This window comes from Peromyscus eremicus, chromosome 11 (genome assembly GCF_949786415.1).
Source record: "Peromyscus eremicus chromosome 11, PerEre_H2_v1, whole genome shotgun sequence".
Taxonomy (NCBI): Eukaryota; Metazoa; Chordata; class Mammalia; order Rodentia; family Cricetidae; genus Peromyscus; species Peromyscus eremicus.
The window spans coordinates 62966730-62990358 of record NC_081427.1 but is presented as its reverse complement, the minus strand read 5'-3'; the positions used below and the strand labels follow the sequence as shown (position 1 = coordinate 62990358).

The 23629-nt window shown below is 36.5% G+C and overlaps 1 protein-coding gene across 2 annotated transcripts in view; it reads left to right on the top strand.

The window, feature by feature from the left end:
- Edil3 (EGF like repeats and discoidin domains 3) overlaps window positions 1–20856 on the top strand; it is a 475251-nt gene extending 454395 nt beyond the window's left edge. For both annotated transcript variants that reach the window (XM_059276638.1, XM_059276637.1), the window contains one exon: window positions 18910–20856. In XM_059276638.1, the coding sequence (XP_059132621.1) occupies window positions 18910–19059 (150 nt within the window). In that variant the 3' untranslated portion in view covers window positions 19060–20856. The remainder of the gene's footprint in view (window positions 1–18909) is intronic.
- Window positions 20857–23629: the final 2773 nt, after the last annotated feature.

Below are 23629 nucleotides of genomic sequence, written 5' to 3'. Positions count from 1 at the left end.
CTCTTATGAATGTGGCATTTGTTTCAAACTGCTGGGGAGCTGGTTTACTATGTTTAGCAGGAAAACTACAGAACTTGACGGACACTTTCAGCATTTAATTTTGAGGATAAAACCCGAAGCAAAACAATAATAAATTTCAGGAAGAGTTCATATATGGAAAAATTTTAAAAAAGTTAAAAATAAGTTTCCTTGTTAATAGATTAGTTATAATGTCATAGTGTTGGGATTAGAACTTACTGTGCAGGAACTTTGAGGACAAAAAAAGCTGGTCATATTTTGTTTCTTCTTCATCCTTGAAGTCAAAAGTGTTTTAAAACAAACAAAAAAAAGCATGAGATGAAAAACTTATCAGAAACAGTCAAAAAAGAAAAACTTTAAAAAATCTGTTCCTAGTAAGATGCTGTGGATCCTTAAGGAAGAAAGACATGTATTATCCAGGAAATGAGTAAAACATCTCTGTTCACTCATGTTGATGAACTTTCTTATCCAGTGGTTCAGATACAAAGCCATCTGATTCTCACACAAATGAGAATGTCTGTTGAGACACAGTCCATCTGCTGGTTCCTGCCTATAAGTCTAGTTTCAAGATAGCAGGACCACCATGAGTCTGCATCCAGCTTAAATACTGTATGATTTCAAGACAGGCATGGGTGCAGAATGAAACTAGGAAATAAAAGAGAAAGAGAATGGGGGGGGGGATATTAAGACAGGAACAACAACAAAATAGAAGAAAGTAAGCAAGAAAGAAAAATACAGACTTCTGGCCCCTGCCTCAGAGAGCTGAAGGTAATACTTAAGTCTGAGTGTCTACAGAGACCCTAGTTAACGTAAGTACACATATGTGGGAAGGATCACTCTAATCAACTCTGTAACCAAAATTAAAAACTTGAATTAGCCGGGCGGTGGTGGCGCATGCCTTTAATCCCAGCACTCGGGAGGCAGAGGCAGGAGGATGTCTGTGAGTTCGAGGCAGGCCTGGGCTACAAAGTGAGTTCCAGGAAAGGCGCAAAACTATACAGAGGATACCCTGTCTCGAAAAACAAAAAAAACAAACAAACAACAACAAAAAAAAACCCTTGAATTAAAAGTAGTTTGGGTTTCTGCTCCTCAGAAGGGGATACATTGTAATCCTCAGGACTTTGACTGACTAGCTGGTGAACATCAATATAAATTAGTGTCTCCGATAAGTTTTTTGATTTTAATAAGCTCACAAACTCCATTATGAAGAGCTTCACTTGAGCAGTTAATATTAAAAATAATTGTAGACTGAAATCATAGAACTAAGAAATGAGGAATATAGACTAAGAGGGAAAGCTTCTTGAAGGAGTGACATGTAATAGGCTTTCTCTTTTGAGCTACCAATCAGCTCCCAAATGACACAGAGACTTCTTATTAGTTATGATTGCTCAGCCTTAGCTTAGGCTCATTTCTTGCTAGCTCTTCTAATTTAACCTGTTTCTCTTCATTTATATTTTGCCTCAGAGCTTTTTACCTTTCTTTCCTTCTGTAGATCTTACTTTCACTGTTTCTTGTGTCTGGCTAGCTGGCAGCTGCCTGACTTCTGGCCCTGGGCATGTCCCTCTCTTTCTCCCTCGTTCTCTCCTCCTTCTCTCTGAAGCCTAGATTTCTACTCCTACTTATTCTCTCTGCCTGCCAGCGTTGCCTCTCTTCTGCCTGGCTATTGGCTGTTCGGCTTTTTATTAGATCAATCAGGTGCCTTAGTCAGGCGAGTTGAAACAAATGCAGCACAAACAATTTTAACACACGTTCACATAGTTAAAGTAATATTCTGCAGCATAAACAAATGTAACACATCTTTGCCTAGTTAAAATAATATTCTACAACAGTGATGTTAGTATTTCATTCAATCATTTGCCAGCAGACCATATCTGAGCATGTTGTAGTGGAGCAAAGATCACCATTTATAATGAGGAAAGATGCAAAATCTTCTATTTCACCAGCATGTTGTGGAAGACTAACGTGTAGCCGAGTAAGTGCATGAGTAAGTGAATCTGATAGATTCAGTTCAGGGAGCTTTCCTGCACGGATCATCAGTTTGAAAGTCCATAACTTTCTGGTATACATAAAAATCACTGATCTTCTTAACTTCATTCCCTTCCCTAATGTTCGTGTGGAAATAGCAATGACTCAGCCAGCGAGATGTTTCAGCCTGTAAAAGCTCTTGCCTTCAAACCCAGAGACTTGGTTTCAAATCTTGGGACCCACATTGTGGAAAGCAAGAACTGCCTAATTCCAAGTTGACCTTCGAATTTGTGCAGTGACATCAGTGGCATAAACACACACAAACAAGTAAATAAAAAATGTAATAAAGATAGCAATGTTAACATATGTAAACCTCACTACAAACTCTCCATAGTCTGATCTGAACAATTTATACAATTTCCACAGGATTGCAAATGCCACAGAACACTCTGTCGTACCTCTGAAGGGATCACTATCACGGAACTGAAATTAAATGTGAAAGTTTAAAGCCCCTCAAACCCAGTCCATAGTAAGGCGCAGTCAGCAGAATAAACATTGGCCAGGCTGTCTCTTTAAAAATGTGGTTGGAGTGAGAGTTCTTTATATAAAAAGTCCTTTTCAGGATGGGAAAGATGGCTCAGTAGGACAAGTACTTATGGAACAAACATGAAGAGTTCTTATAACATATGTACAATGCCAGTTGTGGTTAACATGTGCTGGAGAGGTAGCAACAGGAGGGTTCTTGGGGCTTGCCTGGCTAATTAGTTTAGTCAAATTGGTGAGCTCCAATTTAGGTGAGAGACCCTGTCTATAAATAATAATGGTTATAATAATGTGGAAAAAAAACAGAGAAAGACACTCAACGTTAACTTCTGTCCTGTACACATGCACATTCACACAAAAGCACATGCATCCACATATTCCACATGCACACACACACACATGCACACACACACACACGCTTTGAAAATAAAGAGAATAAAATCTACTGTGGTAATCATGGAGGAAGATGCTTAGGACAGGGGATACTAGGGAGTGAATTGTTCTATCCAGGGAGTAGCCATACTGCTGCTCACTTGCACACTGGAGCTATTGGGCTCATTCCCTCAGAGTCCGTCCCCAACACCGTTTTCAAATAAGGTTGAGTGGAAAGGAAAAGAAGTTTCTTTCTGAATGCAATTTCCAAAAAGGAGATGACTGCTCATGAAGACTTAGATTTCAAAGACAACAAGTAAACGATGGCACGACACGATAGAAACCGAGTCACAGTCACCTTCCTTTACTCACCTGGATGTTTGCCGAGTGACTTAATTGAAACTAACGTTGAGGAGACAGTGATACAGCTTAAGGTTCGTCCAAAAGTAAGGGCATTGCTATTTAAATGCACACCATCTGGTGTCAATTGTTCAGAGACATACCTGCTTTATTCTTTGCCATAATTCAACATGAGGGACTATCTTAGCATTGGTTTGCTTTGCTGTGATAAATTGCCATGACCAAAAAGCAGCTTGAGAAGACAAGGAATTTATTTTGCTTACATTTCCACATCAGAGTCCATTATTGAAAGAAGTCAAGGCAGGAACCTGGAAGCAGGAGCTGATGTAGAGGTCATGGAGGAGTGCTACTTGCTGTCTTGCTCCCAATGCCTTACTCAGTCTGCTTTATTAGAAAACCCAGGACCACCTACCCAGGGGTGGCATCACCCACAGTGATCTGGGTCTATGCTGTTAATCATCAATCAAGAAAATGCACCGTGGGCTTGACCACAAGCCAGTCTAGTGGGGGAATTTTCTCACTTGAGGTTCTCTATTTGAAAATGCCCCCAGCTGTGCCAAGTTGACATAAAACGAGCCGGCATAGGGGCCTTATTAATACAGGGGTTAGATCAAAGATATAATAAATTTCCATATTCACATAAATGTGGGAGTCAATGTGAGATTAATATAGTTACAACATTTTCTGCTTCTCTTTCCCCTCTGAATGCTCCCATATACCCCTACCTGCCCTCTTTTTTCACTAATTGTTATTGCATTCATGTATGTATATACATATACATTCCTAAATATAACCTATTCAGTCCAGATAGTGTCATTTGTACGTATGTGTTCAAGGCTGACTGTTTGGCACTATACAAACAAATGGTGTGCTCTTCCCAGGGAAGAGCACCTCTCCCACTCTCAGCTCTCCTCAGCTGAGTATAGTTCTTTGTATAGGGCTGAAGCTTCGAGGGCTATTCATCGTCTAGTTTATCATGTCCATTTCTGTCATCCTTGTTCAGTTCAGGTTTGGATAGTCATGTTGGTGAGACTTTGTGAGTGTAGCTTTTGATGTTATTAGGAGACACAATCTCACCACAAACTCCCTGAGCCTTTCTGCCCCCTCTTCCATAATGTTCTCTGAGCCTTAGGTATAAGAGTGTTTTGTAGATAATTCTACTGGGACTGGACACCATAGATCTGCCTTTTCATTTTTGTAGTAGTTTCCTACCCAGATATGATGCCTATGAACCACAGAAATGAACATCATGCCAAAATATTCTAAGGATGCATGGACACCTTGGCAGTAACTAACAGCTCTCTAATTGGACTTAAGATTTGCTTAGGAAGAGGGAAATCATGCCTAGTACTGGAAACCTAGCTAAATACTCATTCCTGGTGAAGCCATCATTATTGGAAGAGAATCTACAACTTCTATTAATAAGCCAACATAATCCTTACCAACAAGAACGTGTCCTTCTAGTCACAGATAAGCGTTACTGGATTTTAAACCTTGGAGACTTTCTTGAGAATGTTTCTGTTTTGGTAGAGTTTAAGGATCAGTGATGAGCTGGTACTTTTTTGGTTTTAGATTATATCAAACAATTAACAATTACGGCTAGGAATGGATAGGAGCAGCTACTTGCTAACACTGTGGCCTGATGCTGCTGGCAATAATGATGGCATAGGACTGAAGGTTTTAAATAAGTGCAGTTGTACTATTAACTGAGCTCATCAAAGCTGCCTAAATGCTGATAATAGACAGTGAGAAAACAATGAGTGTAAACATGGAGTCTAAGAGTGTAATCTGACTCGGCTATTGTAAAACTATATCATGATATAATCAACCTGTATTACAGAATGAGACCATGCCTATATAAATAAATTAAATAAGTAAACAACATGTCTCATAATCTGGTGAGATTATATAAAGCAGAACTTTATTTCTGAGTTTTAGGTGTTGGAAACTTCAAAATCAAGGCATTAGAAGTTTTAGCATCTGGAAAGATAAACTTTCTGATTAATCAATTATTAATCAATGGTACCATTTCCCAGCACAAGGAACAAACACACTCTCTGTGGCTTTTAAAATAAAAGAATGAATCCCTTCAATTCTCTTATTTCTGCCCCTATCTCCTCATAGTGTCACCTTGTGGGTTAAGATTTTAACAGAGGAATGGGGGAGAGGTAGTCTACTGAACTGAAAGACAGAAAGTCAAATTCAAGGAAACATAGTAATACCTTGTGAAGTCTAAGCTTTGAATCCAGGAAAGGAGGGGGAGCAGGATGCCTGGAAACTGATGACATTGAGAGTCTATAGGCAGAGAAGTCATACATATTCAATAGCACAAAAGACTCCAGGCAGACAGATGCCAGGGGGCACCCAGGCACATGCCAGCTGCATATACAGAGTTACTGGCCACATATACAGAGGCATAGACCAATACACATACCAGGATACAGGCCATATGGAATTAGCCACCCAGATCTCCAGGCAGATACACACTGGCAGACTGGTGAAGGCGAAGACTCTAGCATCTCACCTCAAGGCCATTGGACAGTCCGACAAAAAAGTGGCATTCTGCCAGAAACAATGTTATTACCAACATATCAGTGTTGATTTGGGGGTTTGACAAACATTTGATGTCACCATATTGTGCTGACTCATAGTCCACCCCCATGTCCATTGTCAGCCATGTTATAGCTGAATTGCACTCAATATCCCTATATTGTCTAAACATAGATCTTAATAGACTTCTGTTGCATACATACAACTTTTAAATGCACTCTCCTATGATAGTACAATACCTGTCAATTTCTAAAGCCTATAACTAAGAGGGACACAACTAGAGAGGAATATCCTCCAATAGAGGAGATGATTTAACTGAGTGAAAATGGGTTTCTAGATCAAAATTGTCCTAATGGACTGGGAAAGTGATAAGCCATTTGACCAAATTTAAATTCATAACCAGCGCCTCGTTACACTGTTAACATGTGCAAAGACAAGATGGGGACTCACTCATCAGAAGCAATGCTGAAAAGCAGGTCCAGGGTCAAGCCCAGCATAGAAAACAGGATGCAAATCCAAATGCAAACAGACAGCTCGGCTTAGCCAAAGTTGTATGCTCTTGAATCCAGGTTGGAGAAAGCTTGAAGAGCAGGAAAGGACACAGAGAGCAGGACACGGGGCAGACAAGATAAAATTAAGAAAGAGGGTTAACAGTGCCTCCTAGAATCACAGCTGTCGCATGGAACAGCATTCTGGATGATGGAAATAACAAACTAACAAGAGTGACAAGCTGGCCACAGGGACAAGCAAGAGGCCACTTTCTTGTAAGGAACTCATGAATTTACAAAGAGCCATTCAATTTATTTGTAGACATCATGGAAAGCTAGTTATAATTCATAAGTGGATTTCAAGTTTCCTAGGAGAATCCTTTGTATTCTGTTCTAGGCTCTCTAAAAGAAAAGACCAGTGATATAAAACAGATAACTGTTTGTAACAAATGAAAAGTTTAATTTTCTTGTCAGCATTTAGATTTTTTAACCTTCTTTCTACAAAAAGCAAACCAACAAAAACATTCTTGAAAATAAAAACAAATAAGTGAAACAGAATAAATTAAAGGTGCTAATGAAACACAATCCTAGAAACAAACACCAGACACAAAATCCATAAACTGGAGTTTGGTTTGGGTGAGTTGGGCTGGGCATAATGATGTCATTCATATTTAGTGATATGAACCCCTGAGAAATTATTTTATGCTTCCCATGACCCAGAACTTTTCTTTTGGAGTATTTGATAAACTATCCTAAAATCTGAAATCATGTGTTTTGTCTTGCTAACAGATGTTTTCATAAGCATATGAAAAACTTTAGCAGCATAAATGAAAAATGCTTATGAATAACAATAATGAAAAGTTTGATTTTTACACAGATTATTTTATTAATTTCCCAAATCCTCAAATGTCAAAAAATTATTTACTTTTCATTTTGTATATTTTTGTAATTATTTCTCTTATTGAAAACATACTGTTTTCATACAAGATAATTTGATCAGGATTTCTCCTCCCCAATTCCTCCTAGATCCTGCCCACAGCCCCACCCACCCAAATCCATGCCTTCTTTCTCTCACTCTCTCTCTTTCGAAATCAAACAGGTAAATAAAAAAAAACTATTTTTTTAATACTTTACTCATGATAAGTCAATAAACATGCCGATATTCAAAATTTTGAGCATCTTCTCCTCAGGTTCTTCTTACATATTATTAGACATAACTACATAGTAACATAGTGACAATATTTTTTAACAGAAGATGTTATTCATTATTCAGTCCTGATTATGCTTGTGCTACTATCATGAGGAATAGTTATCCCTATTATGAACCTATCTTTGACTTAAAATGTTGGCATATTCAAATACTTATTAGTGATGGGCCCCCAACAGAATAGTCAGGATTAGCAACCTCAATAGATTATTTAAATTAATGAATGTTATTATGAATGACAGACCGTAGAGAACCTAATGTAGGTAGGAAACACTAACTGGAAGAAAACTGTTACTCTTTTTATTGAGAAACAAGCTAACACCTATATAGTGTGAACTTTCATATGCAGAAGATGAGTAACTGGCCAATCTGACTTTGAAAGAACCCACATCCTTGCTTCTGGAATGAGAACTGTTGACAAAAACACAGGCAATAAACACTCTGATCCTTATTTCAGAACAAAACCATCGCCGAAAACTAAATATTAACGATGTGATATAATTTGAGGCTAAAAAGTGCTCAAGGACATTAGTTCTATGTGGTACATATGCCACTTTTATTATCCACTAACACGCCATCAGAAGCAATATGTTCAGCAATTAAAAGCCTTTTCTCAACATTTTCGAAATGGATTAATTAATGTGCTATTCTTCTGGCTTTTTATAATCTCTGTCTCAAAAAGAATAAAAGCAACTTGTTATGTGTCCATGTTAATGGCAACTGTAAAAGGATCCCTAAATCTTCCATACCATATAAAATCACTCATTTAGGGTCTTTTCATATATTTCCTTTACTTTTTAAAATTGCCAATAGAAAATTTATCAACAATGTATACATTTGTAATATACCAATTGTATACCATGCCTTTGGAACATATATGGCCTGACTTACCCTCTGGGGCTCTTTTAAAAAGGCAGTACATCTCTCATTGTCATCCGGTTTTTGCTGTCATGGATTTTTTTGGTTTTGATGGTAGATGAGTGTAAAAAAAAATACTCAATACCAAAGTGTCACATTTAACATGAAGCTCCACAGCGTCTGTTCTGAACATGGATTGTAACTGTGTAGTTCACTTATTTGTATAGACTTTTGGTCCAGTTAATTTTACTGTATGATTTTTTTAGTTTATTTGCAATAGGTTTTCTTAAATAATAAAGTTACAAAACAATAAAAAAGTAACCGTTTCCACTACTGGAACACAACCTTGATTTTTATAAATCACTGAGCAAAGATAAACCTGGGGTCATCTGAATATGGAAACACAGCATCCCTGAAGAGCTCAGGAGATGGAGGACAAGATCTTATGCCCTACCTTCTAATAAATCTTGAAAGAAAATAACTTTATCCACAAGTGAGACACTGAATAGATTATACCAATTAAAATAAGTTATTACTTTCACATAAAAAATTGTACTGTGTTTCTTTTCTTCATTTTCATAGTACTCTGTTAATGCCTGTAAGATCCAGCAAAGTTGACTTTTTTTTCTGCTACCACGTATATTTCAATAATCAGCTTACCCTCAGTTCCCCAACAAACAGATGCAAGATTCACTTCAGACCAAAGCAAGACCTGCTCAGCTTAGGGAAGAACGTACTCTGTTAGGTTTACCAAATTGAGTCAACACAATGACGGCATACTTAGATACACTGGATTCAGATAAACATGAATTTTTAAATGTAACTATATTATAAATACTTGATTTTGCCAGCTTTTCTCCATTACAAATTCCTTAGATTTTTTTTTCACCTGTACCTTGTGCTTTCATGAGAAAGCTTAGGGCAGATAAGAGAGAACACCTTCTGCATGTTCCTGGGCAAAATGCACAGGTACATCCACATATCCACACTCCAGTGCAATGCTCACATCCCACTTGGCTACCAAAAGCTGGAAGATAGTCTCTTACTCTGTAATATTTCATCTTTAAGTACCATCCGGCCTAGAAGGAACATGGCTGCACGCTTCAATCACTTCTATGTTCAAACACACAGCACTGTATTTTGTTAGCGCTTACCAAGATAGGGTGAAACTCTTCAAAGAGAATTGAAGGGAAGAAAAGGCTACCAATGTCAGGTGAGAATGGCGAAAACAGCATCCATTTCTCCACTGTCATATCATTTGTATTTTATCTGATGTGGAGGGCTGGAAACGGTCCACAAATTGTTCTGATGATGAAATGGGAAATACCTGTTGTGATTTAAGAGACTCTGAGAGATGAGCTTGGGGCTTCAGTGGAGAGCCAGGTTGCTCTGTCCTTTCAAAGAAAAGAAGAAAACTATTTCTACATTACTGGTGTAAAATGAAAAATAAAGATGTTCTTTTTCTCTGACTGGTCCTGATAATATCTTTTGGAGATATTTTTGAAAAGCAGATGATTTTCCAAAACTATTCCTTTTCTGTAGGAATATTTTGTATGACAGTGATACCCCAGTGCCAGAAGGCAGATAGTTTAAATATATAGCCAGAGTTTAGAATGGAATATTTTATGTTTCATAAATCTTTATAGGCTATCATCCTATATGATATATTTCCTAGAGCATTCTTGTTACTTAAGGCAGCTTTCATCATAAAAGAAGTTAAATATGGTGATGTGCTCTATCTGCTGACTTTTAGAGTGAGCATTCTAAATGCCAGAAGGTTTAGAAGAGGGACCACGGCAGTAAAGCGTGTGTTTTAATCTACTGTTTCCCTGGGTCTTTGTTCTGGGGTCACCAACTTAATAACAAAGTGGAGTATGAGTTTCTGTCTTTCAGTTTCTTCTATTTTTGAAATTATATTGTAATTACATCATTTCTCCCTTCTTTTTTCCTCCCCCCATACCCTCGCATATATCTCCTTGCTTTTTTTTCAAATTTATGTCCTCTTTCATTAATTCCAGGACATGAATATATATGTATATGCCTGCTCAGTCTATATAACGTTAGAGTTTAACCGTGTCATGGATACTGGCATAATCCCTGACTACATTCTGAACATTTGTCCTTATGCCCGCAGAGAAGTTTAGTACTCACTCTTCTTCAAGGAAACTTCTCCTTGTGACTGACAGAGATGATAAAGAAAACCACAACCTAACAAAATGCAGAGTCTGAATTTCTTAGTGAAGTTCATTGGGATCTCTTCAAAACACTATCTAGCTGGACTTGGTGTGCATACCTGTAATCCCAGCACTCTCTAGACTCATGAGGCAGAGGCAGGGGGATTGTGAGTTTCAGGCCAAGCTGGGTACATAGCATCATCCTATTAGGAGGCAGCGAGAGGAGGAGGGAGAAAACCCTATGTTCTCTGGATATCTGAAGCCAAGCATACATATGAAAACTGTTCCCAGAAAGGATGGAAGTAGCTCCTGTCCATTTTGCCTCTCATTTGAGCAAGTTTTAGAAATTACTACATAATCCTGTTATTCACAATAGGATAAGAACCCAAACATCTACTTTGACAGGAACAGAGAGTTTGCTATAAACTGAAGATAGTTTATTGCTTATTATTACACAATTAGGAATGAAATATTTCCATGAAAGATCGTAAAACTTCAAGTTCTCAAAAACACTGTCAATGCCATGCCATTTCCCTTTTCTTTATGAATAATCTTAAACTCTGAGAGAAGGAATTCTGACAGTCACCATGGAGCTCCGTTTCCCAGTCAAGAATTAGCTGTCAGCCAAGCAGTTGACATGTCAATTATGTGAGAAGAAAGGAGAATGTGTGCAACTTTGAAAAACAATGAAAGGACAAAACCTGGAGTATACAAAAGGGACAATACATGAGTAAACTGTTCATCAGCTGTTACTGGAATATCTATTGGTTCATGTTAAAAAGAAAATACAATCTCACAGAAATAGCAAAATAGTGAAAGTCACGCTCACTGCAGGGGTTCTAAGTGGGCATTAAATGTGTGGCTTAGTTTTTTGTTTGTTTGTTCTTTTTTTTTTTTTTGGTTTTGAAATCTTGCAGTGTAATAGGAGTTTTGCATGTAGTCAGAGCACGCTACAAGGACACGTCAGTCCAATAAAATGTCAAGCTGCCTGAAGTAAAAATAAAAACAAAAACCCTTCCTTTTTACATAAGTACAATAAAATGCAAATATTAGCGCCTCAAGGAAAGGCTTGGGAGCAGCACTCAGAGTACACATAACTTCCTGGAAAATCCACTTGTTTATTTGCGATTTAAAATAATTTCTGCACTGGAGGAAATCTGCAAAAATTGGTCCTGAGGTCTTTCTGTTCACGTTCTTCTTAAAGTCAAAATTTTCTACACCTGGGCCTTTGAAACTAAATCTCTGGACAGGCAGTGTGAGAGCCTCGTATAATTTCATTGAGAGCTTGAGACGCACACAAATCTCTGGGGCAAGTGGGATCTCTGTTTGTAAAGGAGCTCATGGAACAAAGTATCACCCTGAAGGGGACACAGATAAAAGGTGGTATCCAGCGTGAACCGTGATGCAGAACGTTTTTTATGTATCACCATGTTCTGTGGTTCTCAGAGAACTGTGATTTCAAATTAAACCTGAAGAAATGGCCAAAGTAATAGTCCTAGAGAAATTTATTCACTCTTGTAAAATATATTAAAGAAATATAGGCATATAAAGATAGTGAATTCTTTTTAACCAAAGTATTGAAAAGGATAAGGGTTTCTAGCTACTGGATATATATATATATATATATATATATATATATATATATATATATATATATATGGGAGATACATATACATATATATGTATATAATATATATGGTTTGTATCCATAATGATAAACATCATCTATAAGTTAAAAATAAAAGTGTGAATATAAGGAATATAAGATAGATCCTCAGAGAAGAGTTTTTAGATTGTTTATCTAAGAGTAAAAGTAAATAAATGCCACTAGATTGCAATACCAGAATTTATTCAGAGAATAAGGACAAGTTAGTTTTGAACTGTAAAAATCTGTTGTAGGCTGTCCTGGGTACTGGGAAAGTCTTAAATACAATGCTTTCTGGAACTGGACTCCCTTATTGCAATTATTAATATTAAAAATATTAAACATCCTTCTTGGAAGCCTGTGCCTGTCTATATCATTCAACATAGATGTTAGGATTCTCCATATGTCCCAAAGACCACCCTGAGATCTTAATAGTCACTCAAAATATACACAGAATGTGTTTCAGAATGCTGTGCTCAAAATTCACTTATGATAGTGAAAGGATGTGGAGAGAGATTCAACAAATGAAGTGACATATGCATCATAGACCAGGACACTCATTCAGTGATGAAGCTGACCCAAACTCCCACTGTAAATAACAGTGCTAGCATGGACTATTTAACGTGTCCCGTACCCCACAGGAGCACCAAAACATTTCATGTGACAGGACTTTCCAAAGGTTTACAGGTGACCTCACAGGAGCTAAAGTAAAGGCCAGAATTCTCTCGGGGTAGGTGAATCTTTTAATGCACCTGCAACTATACGACACTGAACTGGTGTATCCCTAAAAAGGACTTCATCTATAACCACTAAGAAAGTAGTATCTCCTCTATTCCTAAATTCTGCTGAAGAGACACCGACTAAAAGAAATTTTAGTTAACTGTTTCAAATAGCACACATGAATAGATTACAGACAAAAAAAGATGTACTTTAATACACCACACTTACAAAAATAGTGAGATGACTTTTTGGTGGAGAGAAAAATAAACTGATTATGATAGAGCTAGTGGTTAATACAAAAATACAATATTTTCTACCTGACTTCTTACCTACTACTACTTGCGCATTTTCTGAAACTGAGATGTATAAACTTACGCCCCTGGCTTTAGAGGAAGTCTATGTATACGTTCAGTTTAATCTGCTTTGCCTCATACACAGAAATAGTCACTGCCTAATAGGGTGTATCATGTGGCAGTTATTTCACCTGCGGCTATGGAGGGCAGTAGTTCCAACCTGGCTGAGCTAAGATGGGAGGTGCTTCAACAGCTTTGTTTCTCATGTGTCGAAGTGTATGCTTGCTCCAGCATTGTTAGGATATCCTATAGTGCAGGCTTCTCCCTGATACTCGGCTCCTTCTTGTGCAGACTAGTGATCGGAACCTCTTAGAAGGGTTTCTCATTATGCTCTATTTTACAAAGAGACATTTCCTAACATATTGGAACTTACCTGGAGTGTAGATTCTTATTTCCTTATTATACTGAAAGAATGCGTTTGTATTTAGACTAATTTTATTACCGAGTTTCATTGGGTTACTGGAATTGATTGCAAAGGAAGCCTTCAAAAAGGATGCAATGGCCACTCAATCATGAAATGGTTTTAGGATGCTGGAAAATTTCCTTAGAAAATTGAATTTCCTGAGTAATAGTTGGAGTCTATTCTAAAAGAATCAGATTTTGGTTGCAAATTTTACAACCCAACCAGTGCCAGAAGTTTCATACTTTTAAAGCTTATTTTTTGAAAATATGCATTTATACAATTAATAAATTATTTATCTTTGTACTTAAATTTATTTTTAATTTTTGGAATGTGATGATAGGAATATAGAAACTAAATTAATTATAGATTTTTCTAGACTACTGTCAATAAGTTTTACAATGAGAGACACTGAAATCTCAGTACTAAACATTATGTTAATTAAAATTTTTTCTTTTAACTTGATTTGTACATTCTACTACTACAAAATTTTTATGACTTTAAAACATTTAAATTCTATGATTTAATTCAGTTTGAAACTCTAAACTTTTGAAAAAACACAAAAATATTCACACAATTAAGCATATAAGCATATAACATTAAGTTTATAATTAATTTTTTGTTTTGTTTTTGTTTTTTGTTTTTCAAGACAGGGCTGCTCTGTGTAGCTTTGGAGCCTGTCCTAGAATTCACTCTGTAGCCCAGGCTGGCCTTGAACTCACAAAGATCTGCCTGCCTCTGCCTCCCGAGTGCTGGGATTAAAGGCGTGTGCCACCACTGCCCAGCCATATATAATTAATAATCTTAAGCATATAACAACAATTTAATGATTTTGAGCTCACTCCAACAAGCATGTGAACTAGAGGTCATGCAAAAACCAAATTTTATGCTCATGTGTACATAGTTACTTTATGAAACAGATATTTAAATTCTAATGTCCATTAAGTTTCCATTATTTTTAAATAGATAAAAACTTTTTACAAATCCCATTATAAACATTTACAATGCCAAGGACTGAATAAAATAAATATTAATATAAATTTTTAGTTTTAGTTTAATATCCTTTTTAGAAGTAATACAATGGAAAATTACAAACAAGAAAAAATCTGAAAAAGTTGGGTTTCTTTAATAATAAATTTGCATTGATCAAAATATCATATCAGGGGTGCCTGATTCTTTCTTTTGTTTATATCATGTCTGTTAGTTAATTGTCACACCACTTGCATGAAAGAATTTTTTTCTTTTGTTGGTCAAACATCTGCTGTCATTGACAATAAAACACTGGATCAATAGGTTGAGGAGAATTTCTAAGCAAATTATAAACTTTCACACACACACACAAAAAAAAAAAAAAACAAGAACAAAAATTAAAAAAAAAAACGCCCTTAGTCCCTTTAGTGTTGCATATCTATCAATAATAATTAAAGGAAAGGTCATGAATTTGAGAGGAAGTTATGGGAGGAGGCACAGAAGGAGTTGGGAGAGAAATGATGATGTATAAAGTCTTAATTTAAGAAGTAGAGACTTTCAAGCTATCTAAATGCATATCTTCCCTATTAAACTGTAACGTAGCAGAGTTAGGTCAGCGTCTCATGGGAAATATAGAAAGGGTGCAGGCAGGGTCAGCGAGGGAGCTCAGCAGTTGAGGGCCCTTACTACACAACACCAGATGTTCTGCATTCCATACCCAGGAAGGGCATGGTGGAAAGAGAGAACCAACTTTCACAGGTTGTCCTCTGACCTCCACATGAATATGCGTGCCCCTCCTTTGCCCCCAAATATAGAGGCAGACAGACAGACAGAGTCAGACAGACAAACAGAGAGACAGACAGACAGACAGAGAGGCAGACAGACAAACAGAGAGGCATACAGAGAGGCAGACACACACACACACACACACACACACACACACACACACACATACACGCACACATATATACACACAAAAATATATATCATGACAGACATAGTAGTACTGCACACTGGTAATCCTAGAACCTGGGAGTTCTTGGCAAAACTGCTTTTGGCAGGACCAGTCAGGGTCACATAGACAGATCTGGTCTCAGGACAACAACAACAACACAAACACTAAGGTAAACCCAGACTTTCTGACCGTCTCACGAAGAATATTCTCGATTTCCTCCACACTGCTTGATGGCTTCTTACAATTGATGTATGCAGTTGTCTAATAGATATTGGTCTGGAGAAACCAAAGACAATCTCATCTTAAAAACATAAAAACTGTTGCTCGGGGGGGAGCATTTTATTGTCACATTTTATATGATATTATTGCCTGCGCTGAGGCAGAATCCCCAGCAGAATCTGATTTGAATTTTAACTAGCATCACAGAAGAGTTTAGCATGGAAAACAAAATTCTGAAACTCATCCATGCTTAGAGAATTGTCCCTTTCCTCCCTTTTGCTTCTCTTAGGTTACAGTTATGGAAGCCTGTTCAAGGCGCCTTGAGTAACTTTTACTTGAGGTCCCTTATGTTAGGAAATGCTTGAGAGATCCCCTAAGCATTATCATGTTCGAGATAACTGCAAACCTGTTGTAAGCCAGTTAGCATCCTGCCTTAACTCAAACTTGCACATAGTTTTTCCAAAAATTTGCAAATCACACTGCAGCTCTCTCATTTAAGTGTTTCCCCTTGTTTGTGGAGAATCCATATTTCAATCTTTTCAGATCCTGCTTACAGTGGGTATCTGAAACACATATTCCTGGAATACTCACAGATTTTATTAACTCAATCAGAAGTGTTGTGTTTGCCTTGCTTTCCCAGATAAAACATTGAAATTGCATTCTTAGCAAGGTCTACTGTGCTAGAGACCAGGAAACAGGACATGTGTGACATGTTTGCACAACAAGAACAAGATGTCCCCTGAAAATGAGCAAGTTCATGCTTTGCGTGCTTTGTGCTCTGTGCCATCCTTACTGTGAAGCCTTTAAAAATATCCTGTGTTTTCAGAACTAGCTGACTAAGGTTTAGATGATTGTAATATAAATGTGGCAGTTTTCTAATAGTCACAAATTTTAGAGATTACCCTGTATTATCAAACTTCACTTACTGTTAAACTGAATGTCCAAATATCTGTGATTTTTACACATTACATCAGAAATTTCATAGCTGCAATCAGTTTCACGATTGATGTATTTCATCTTATAAGAAACTAAATATAGTTAATAATTTATAATTTGGAGGCTTTACAGCTCCTTATAGAAATCTGTACCAAGGAGTGGAAATTTAAAAGGAAATTATCTTTTTCTGTATTTCTTTTCCATGAAGTAACATAACACTTCATTTTAAACTATTACAGGTTTTGCAATGCACATTAATAAATTTAAACTCAATTATTTCAAACGAAGACATTAAGTTCTTCAGCAGACTGATAGCTTGGATGTTGTTTTTTTTTTTTTTTTTTGGTTTTTCGAGACAGGGTTTCTCTGTGTAGCTTTGAGCCTTTCCTGGGACTCACTTGGTAGTCCAGGCTGGCCTCGAACTCACAAAGATCCGCCTGGCTCTGCCTCCCGAGTGCTGGGATTAAAGGCGTGCGCCACCACCGCCCGGCTAAGCTTGGATGTTGGATCTCATATTTAATTGTAAAATTTTATGTCAACAGAATCCAGCTGCATATGTTAGAAAATGCCAGCAAATGAAAGGATATACTCCTGTCTACTGTTGTTTGACGTGACAACTTATCACAAGAATTTTGTTTACATGCCATATTCTGAACAAGAGAGATTTTGCTAACAGAAGTGCAGCTACTCAGTAACACATCTGAATCCATAAAGAGTTCCTCCCTGGTCAGTACAGGCCAAATCCTTACCAAAAATTTTTTAAAATTCTACTAAGTAAATACAAATTAGATATGCAAGGGTGGTAGATTCTAGATATAGCATTGCTCTGTATCCTTTTATTCAGCAAGTATCTACTCAAAAAAAATCTATGAAGATATATTTTCTGTCAAATTAAACAGTTATTGCCCTACCAGATGGCAACAGCACTTTATATTTGCCGTGCATGGCAAATGATCTTCCAGTAGAACCAGCAAAAAGACAACCAAATAGTCTCCGTTGCTTCTCTTTGAAATTTATTATTGCAGGGAGGGAGGAGGCAGCCCTAAGTGTGAGGCTCTAAGTGAATGTGTGTTTTGATATGGGCATGACCATGTCAAGACCTCCCGAGACCTGAAGCAATGGGATAATTGGCTGGGCTAACTTGAGACAAGTTCAGGAGAGGCTGTGAATCTCTCCTTGGAAGAAAGAGTGTGAGATCCTGAGTGTCAATGGAAGATTGACCAGTGCATGCAAAGACCAGAGCTTCCTCCTCTGGAATCTTTAGAGTCTGAGATGGCTTGTGTACAGAGACCTCTTTCAGCAGCTGGCTAACTCACCCTCCTGTGCTGTACATGAAAACCTTGCTAAGGTAGTTGAAGTGCTAGACTGGTACCTGGCAGAGAACCTTCCTCCATCCCAGCTTCACTGTTTCTGTTTCTGTGTTAACTTCATTGCCCCTCACCCTAGCTATGGTTCAGGGACTCGGGCTGTGTGTGTTGCTTATTATTATTATTATTATTATTATTATTATTATTATTATCATATTTGCATGTTTTTTTACATGCATTTGTATCTGTGCACCACATATGTGTCTGTTGCCTGTGGAACCCTGAAGAAGAGGGCATTAGATCTCTGGACCTGGAGTTACAGATGGTTGTTAGCCAGCATGTAGGTGCTGGGACTCAAACCCAGATCCTGAAGAGTATTCAGTGTTCTTAACTGCTGTTCCATCTCTCTAACCTCTGTTGTTTCTATTAATCACCACCATACCGCCTTCTGCTTTACATGAGTATACACACACACACACACACACACACACACATATGCATCCAAAAACACTCATACACTTGATTATACCCATACTTTATGCATCCCACACAATAAATAATAAAGTAATATAATTCTTAAAAATAAAATTGTTCCAGGCAATGGTAGTACATGCCTTTAACCCCAGAACTTGGGCGGCATAGGGAGGCAGATCTCTGTGAGTTTCAGGCCAGAGTAGTCTAAGAGCAAGTTCCAGGACAGCCAAGGCTACACAGAGAAACCCTGTCTCAAATTAAAAAAAAAAAAAAAAAAAAAAAAAAAAAATTTAAAAAAAGTTACTAATTTTAAGTACAATGTGCACTATAAATAAGAAAATGAACAATCTTACAGAGGGAAAGGACTCAATAATCATCTTTGTTCTTCTTTATTAGGTTTTTCAAGGCAATTTTGACAACGACACTCACAGGAAAAACGTCATCGACCCTCCCATTTACGCTCGACACATAAGGATCCTTCCTTGGTCCTGGTATGGAAGGATCACTCTGCGGTCAGAGCTGCTGGGCTGCACAGAGGAAGAATGAAGGGACTCCACATCCCATCATGCTTTTCTTTATTTCCCGACAAGTATCTCCATGAAATGAACTGTGCAAAGTCTGATGGAAACTGAATGGGTTCTCTTTTTCTCGTGAAAAAGTGTTCAAATTTATGGTAGGCTACTAACTGTCTTTTAAGGGGGTCTAAGCCTGCCTTTTCAATAACTTAATTTTGTTTTATTGCACAACTCTCTTAAGTCACATCACCCTCTCTGTGAATTACTGTCCTTGTTCTCTGAATTATGTACATTGGCTGAAGTATAGTAGGCAAAGCAAGGCCTCCTTTTACAGCAAAGTTAAAGAAACTCATAGTTATCAGATGAAAGAGTTAGGAGAGATTTCATGGTTACTGTTCAACCAACACTTATAAAACATTCAATTTTAGCAATAAGGATTTTTTCCTGTAACGAATTGGATTATCTGGATGGTTTCCCTGTGCCTAACACTGTTAGTGTTTATTACAGAGATTTGGAGAAGACTATATGATATGCAGTACCAATCAATATAACAATTCTATTTTTATTTTCTTTACTTCTAATAAAAAAGGAAGTTCTTTATGTTCAAGTTTATATTATTTATATGTGACATAAATAGGCTATTATTTTTCTCATTGAATTTTCCCCCTGTATTTAACTGGAAGTGTTGTGTTTATTCACGTACATGGAGCATCTATTAATATACATTGAACATGATTGGTTATCAGTAAATGGGTCTATATTTAATATGAGTACATTTAACCTGAATTTTCATGTTTGAAGGAAGCCTTATCTCATTCCCTAAGGCTTCCTTTTCTGAGACTCCCTTATCATTTAGTGAAAAAGAACAAAACTATCATGACCCTGGAATTTAAATCTTCATTTCTTTGAAAGAATAGAATCATTCTCTATATATTGAAGATATTGTACATGAGCCTCGTGCTGCCCAGCTTGGCCAAGTGTTCTCAACATTTCTTTGCAGATTTCCACGTTTCCTGTGAAAACAAAATTTCTGTGCTGTTTGAAATCAGTGGTAGCTTCTCGAGAAAGCACATTGCATAATTATTGGTGAGAAGCAATGCATTTACTAATGACAAAGTCATAAACCATTTTCAAGATGAAAATTGATTTCTATTTCTTTTGCTTCAAACGTCCTAGAAAAAAAATAAACAATTCTCATAATAATTTGTTATTGATAATGGCAGCATCATCAACATATGTCTCAAATTAAAGCTCAGGCTGCCTCCATAAATGTCCTCCACATCTAATTTATAAGCTTTACAAGTATTTATTACATAAGGCCCAGACATAGAATTATCGGAGTTTTAAATGGAGCGTTCAGGAAAAGAAAGGATGGTATGTAAACGAAATGCTAAAGTCCTGCAAACACTGCTGTGTCTTATTTCCTTTTCCCTTTACTGTGTGTGCTGCCCAAGGAAAGCCACTTTTGTCGTGTTCTGTCTGTCCATGTGATCACAGCACCTCTCAATGATGTAATTATGGAGTGGTCTTCAATCACAGTGAAGAACTGAAAGAGAAAGTCAATCAGATTGCCATTTTAAATGACAGCAAATACATTGCTCTGTGGGGGCTGTCAGGCCCAATGTTTGCCCCATGCCCACATGCTTACTATACCAGGTTTGTTAATAATCCTGTTGATTTTCAGTATATAAAATGCTGAACACTTACCAACATTTTCCAAAAACAAAAGTGCTATGTCCTGAATACTGTTGTCCTAAATAATGTTTAAAATTATCAACATAGAATGTTTAAAATAGTATTTTAAATTAAAATAGCAGTACATAGAATTACTTAGGTCCTAAAAGGGCAACACTTACTGATGGTACTACTAAATCTGTAGGTGTTTTTCTTTGCAGATTCTTTATCTTTAATACTAAATTCTAGAAATTATAAATAATATTTTGTGTTGAAATACTTTTTCAAAACTGTTCTTGGCTTCATGTGATACTTTGAATTTTGATCTATTGATACCTGTTTAAAATTTGTTTGCCCAAGGAGTTGGTACTAATGGGATTTGTTCCTGTTTAGAAAGTCAGTGGACGCTTTGCTCTTGCTTGCATACCTCTCTGCTCACTGTGCTACTCACAACATAGCATGCCCAGTGCACATGCGTTTGTCAGCAAAGGATGCTTACACAGAAAATAACGACAATACTGGGAAGTCCAGCGTCTGTGTCAGTTGTATCCACGGCTTCAAGCTGAAACGTTATATTTTAACTGAATTTTGTTTACAAGCAAAATTTTGCAAATACAGAAATACAGAAAAATTACCCAGTCTTCGCTATATTACATAATTATCACAAGCTAATTGTATGATTTAGGAAATTACAAATGACTTAGCTATCAACATATCCATTTCATGTATATTCCAGTGTAACCATCTGTCACAGGCACTAATTCTGACTTTAGGGTTGACTTTCTCTTTGTGAATGTCTTCATAAAGATAGGTATGAATTTTGAAGACCAGGTATTAATGACTGTATCTTTGCTAGACAACAAATTATGAGATATAACATTGAATGCTGGCATCTGGTGTGTCTGTAAGGACAGAAATAACTAAGATACACATAACTTTTGTAAACTTTCAAGCTGTGTGATATCCCAATGTTGTTTTTTTCTTTGTAGATATACTTAAATCATGTAGGATGTTGTAAAATCAGTATGACTCTGTCTAGTCTTCAAACTTAAAATAAACTTTTGAAAATCTGTGTTACTTTCGAAGTGGTTATAATTAAACATGTTTCTAAGAACACATAAATTGTCTGTGGATTCACACTAACCTTAACCGTATACTTAGCTTAATTTTTATTTAATATCAGTGAAATAGGAAAATCAAAAGATAAAAATTATAATTGTTTTCAAGTATAAGACTGCAAAAACATTTTACCTAAGATTATTAAAATGTATAAATCTGTCTATACTTTTTTAATTTGCAGAAAATTTGCAAACTATTAATAATCCAATCATTTTCTCTTCATGTATACTTAGAGCAGTGTAGTACAAGACTAATAAATCTATTGTTATTCATATGTTATTTTTTACTGCTTCTATTATTCTTCAGTTAATAACGCTCAGGAGTACATTGAGGGAAGCCCATTGATAGTAAGCAATAACGTGACATCAATAATGTATATTTACCTCTAACTCCAGTTATTAATAATGCTCAGGAGTATAATGAGGGAAGCCCATTGATAGTAAGTAATAACATGACATTAATGTATATTTACCTCTAACTCCAGTTATTACTTAGTAGAAGTCTGAACACGGGACTTTTTTATAAACTCTTTCTGGCTCTGTAGAAGTCACCAGTAAAATAATCATGTGTAATTCCTACACTTTAATACTTTATTAGGATTCAAAAATTAGAGTAAAACTCAAGATATTAAAAGCTGTTTTCTTCCAACATCTGTGAATCTCTGCTAGATCAAGTTTCATGGTTCTGTGTTCCTACATGCTCCTATTTAATTGCATTTTAATATGAATGGTTCAGTGGGGTTCCATTTTTGCCTAAGGTTTGCACACACAAACACACATAAATGTACTTTTATTAAGTAAAAACAATTATGAAAATATTCTCAATAAGCTTGATAGTGAATTATAAAAACCACTATATGGGGTAAATTTTTATTATGATAGCAGTTTATGGAGAGGAAAATCTCCAACTAGGAGGCTTTTAGAGAACAGCTGATTCAAGACACAAAAGTAAAAGGAACACTTAGAATTCCAGGAGAAAACCCTGGTGAGGAGGATACTTCTCAGAGAATGTGAGCAATACTAGCATGAATTGGTACAACCTAAAAAAAATGTTATCTACAATTTCAGTTTTGAATTTTGAATGTATGACTCTAAATAAAGGGTTTTTTTTTAATTCTAGTAAGAAAGTAAAAAAAGTTACTATCCAGAATGCAATGCTTTTTATCTCTTTTACCAATATTAGTTTTTTATAAAATTAATGACTAAGGCAATTTATTGTTTATTTGTGAAAATATTGCTTTTGAGATGCAAAAGAACCATTTTACTTGGGGTAAGGAGAAGGATTAAAGCATTTTGCCAGTGGAAAATGTCTCAACTATGAAACAAAACGCGCTGCCACATTTATCTTTACAGAGTCAGGAATGCCTAAAGTAAGTAGCAATTTCTCTATTGATTTTGAAGGAGAAAATAAGATGTTTTTGATTCTCTTTTAGTAGCCACCTATAATTCATACTAGGCATTTCACCATTGCTGCCAAGGAAAGTGTTTTCCACAGTAAGCAAGTCGCACTTACTCAACGAGCTATTTCTATTAGCTGAATTTGGTAGCAGTAAGGAGAGAACCCTTTTGGAAAGGGTACCTCATTTATTTTTTTTCATAACTTACAGAAGTTGACTGAGTCATTTCAAAATACTGTTTCTATGGAAAGATGGTATAGTCACATCAGCAAATGGTCAGCGCATGTCACCATTAAGCATGGCATGTGGTGACTGCCTCTGATACAATTTTACTTTAATGTTCTTAAAGATATGAGTCATATTCTTCCGTATTTATATTAAACTCCATCACACCCTTCATCTGCCTACACAT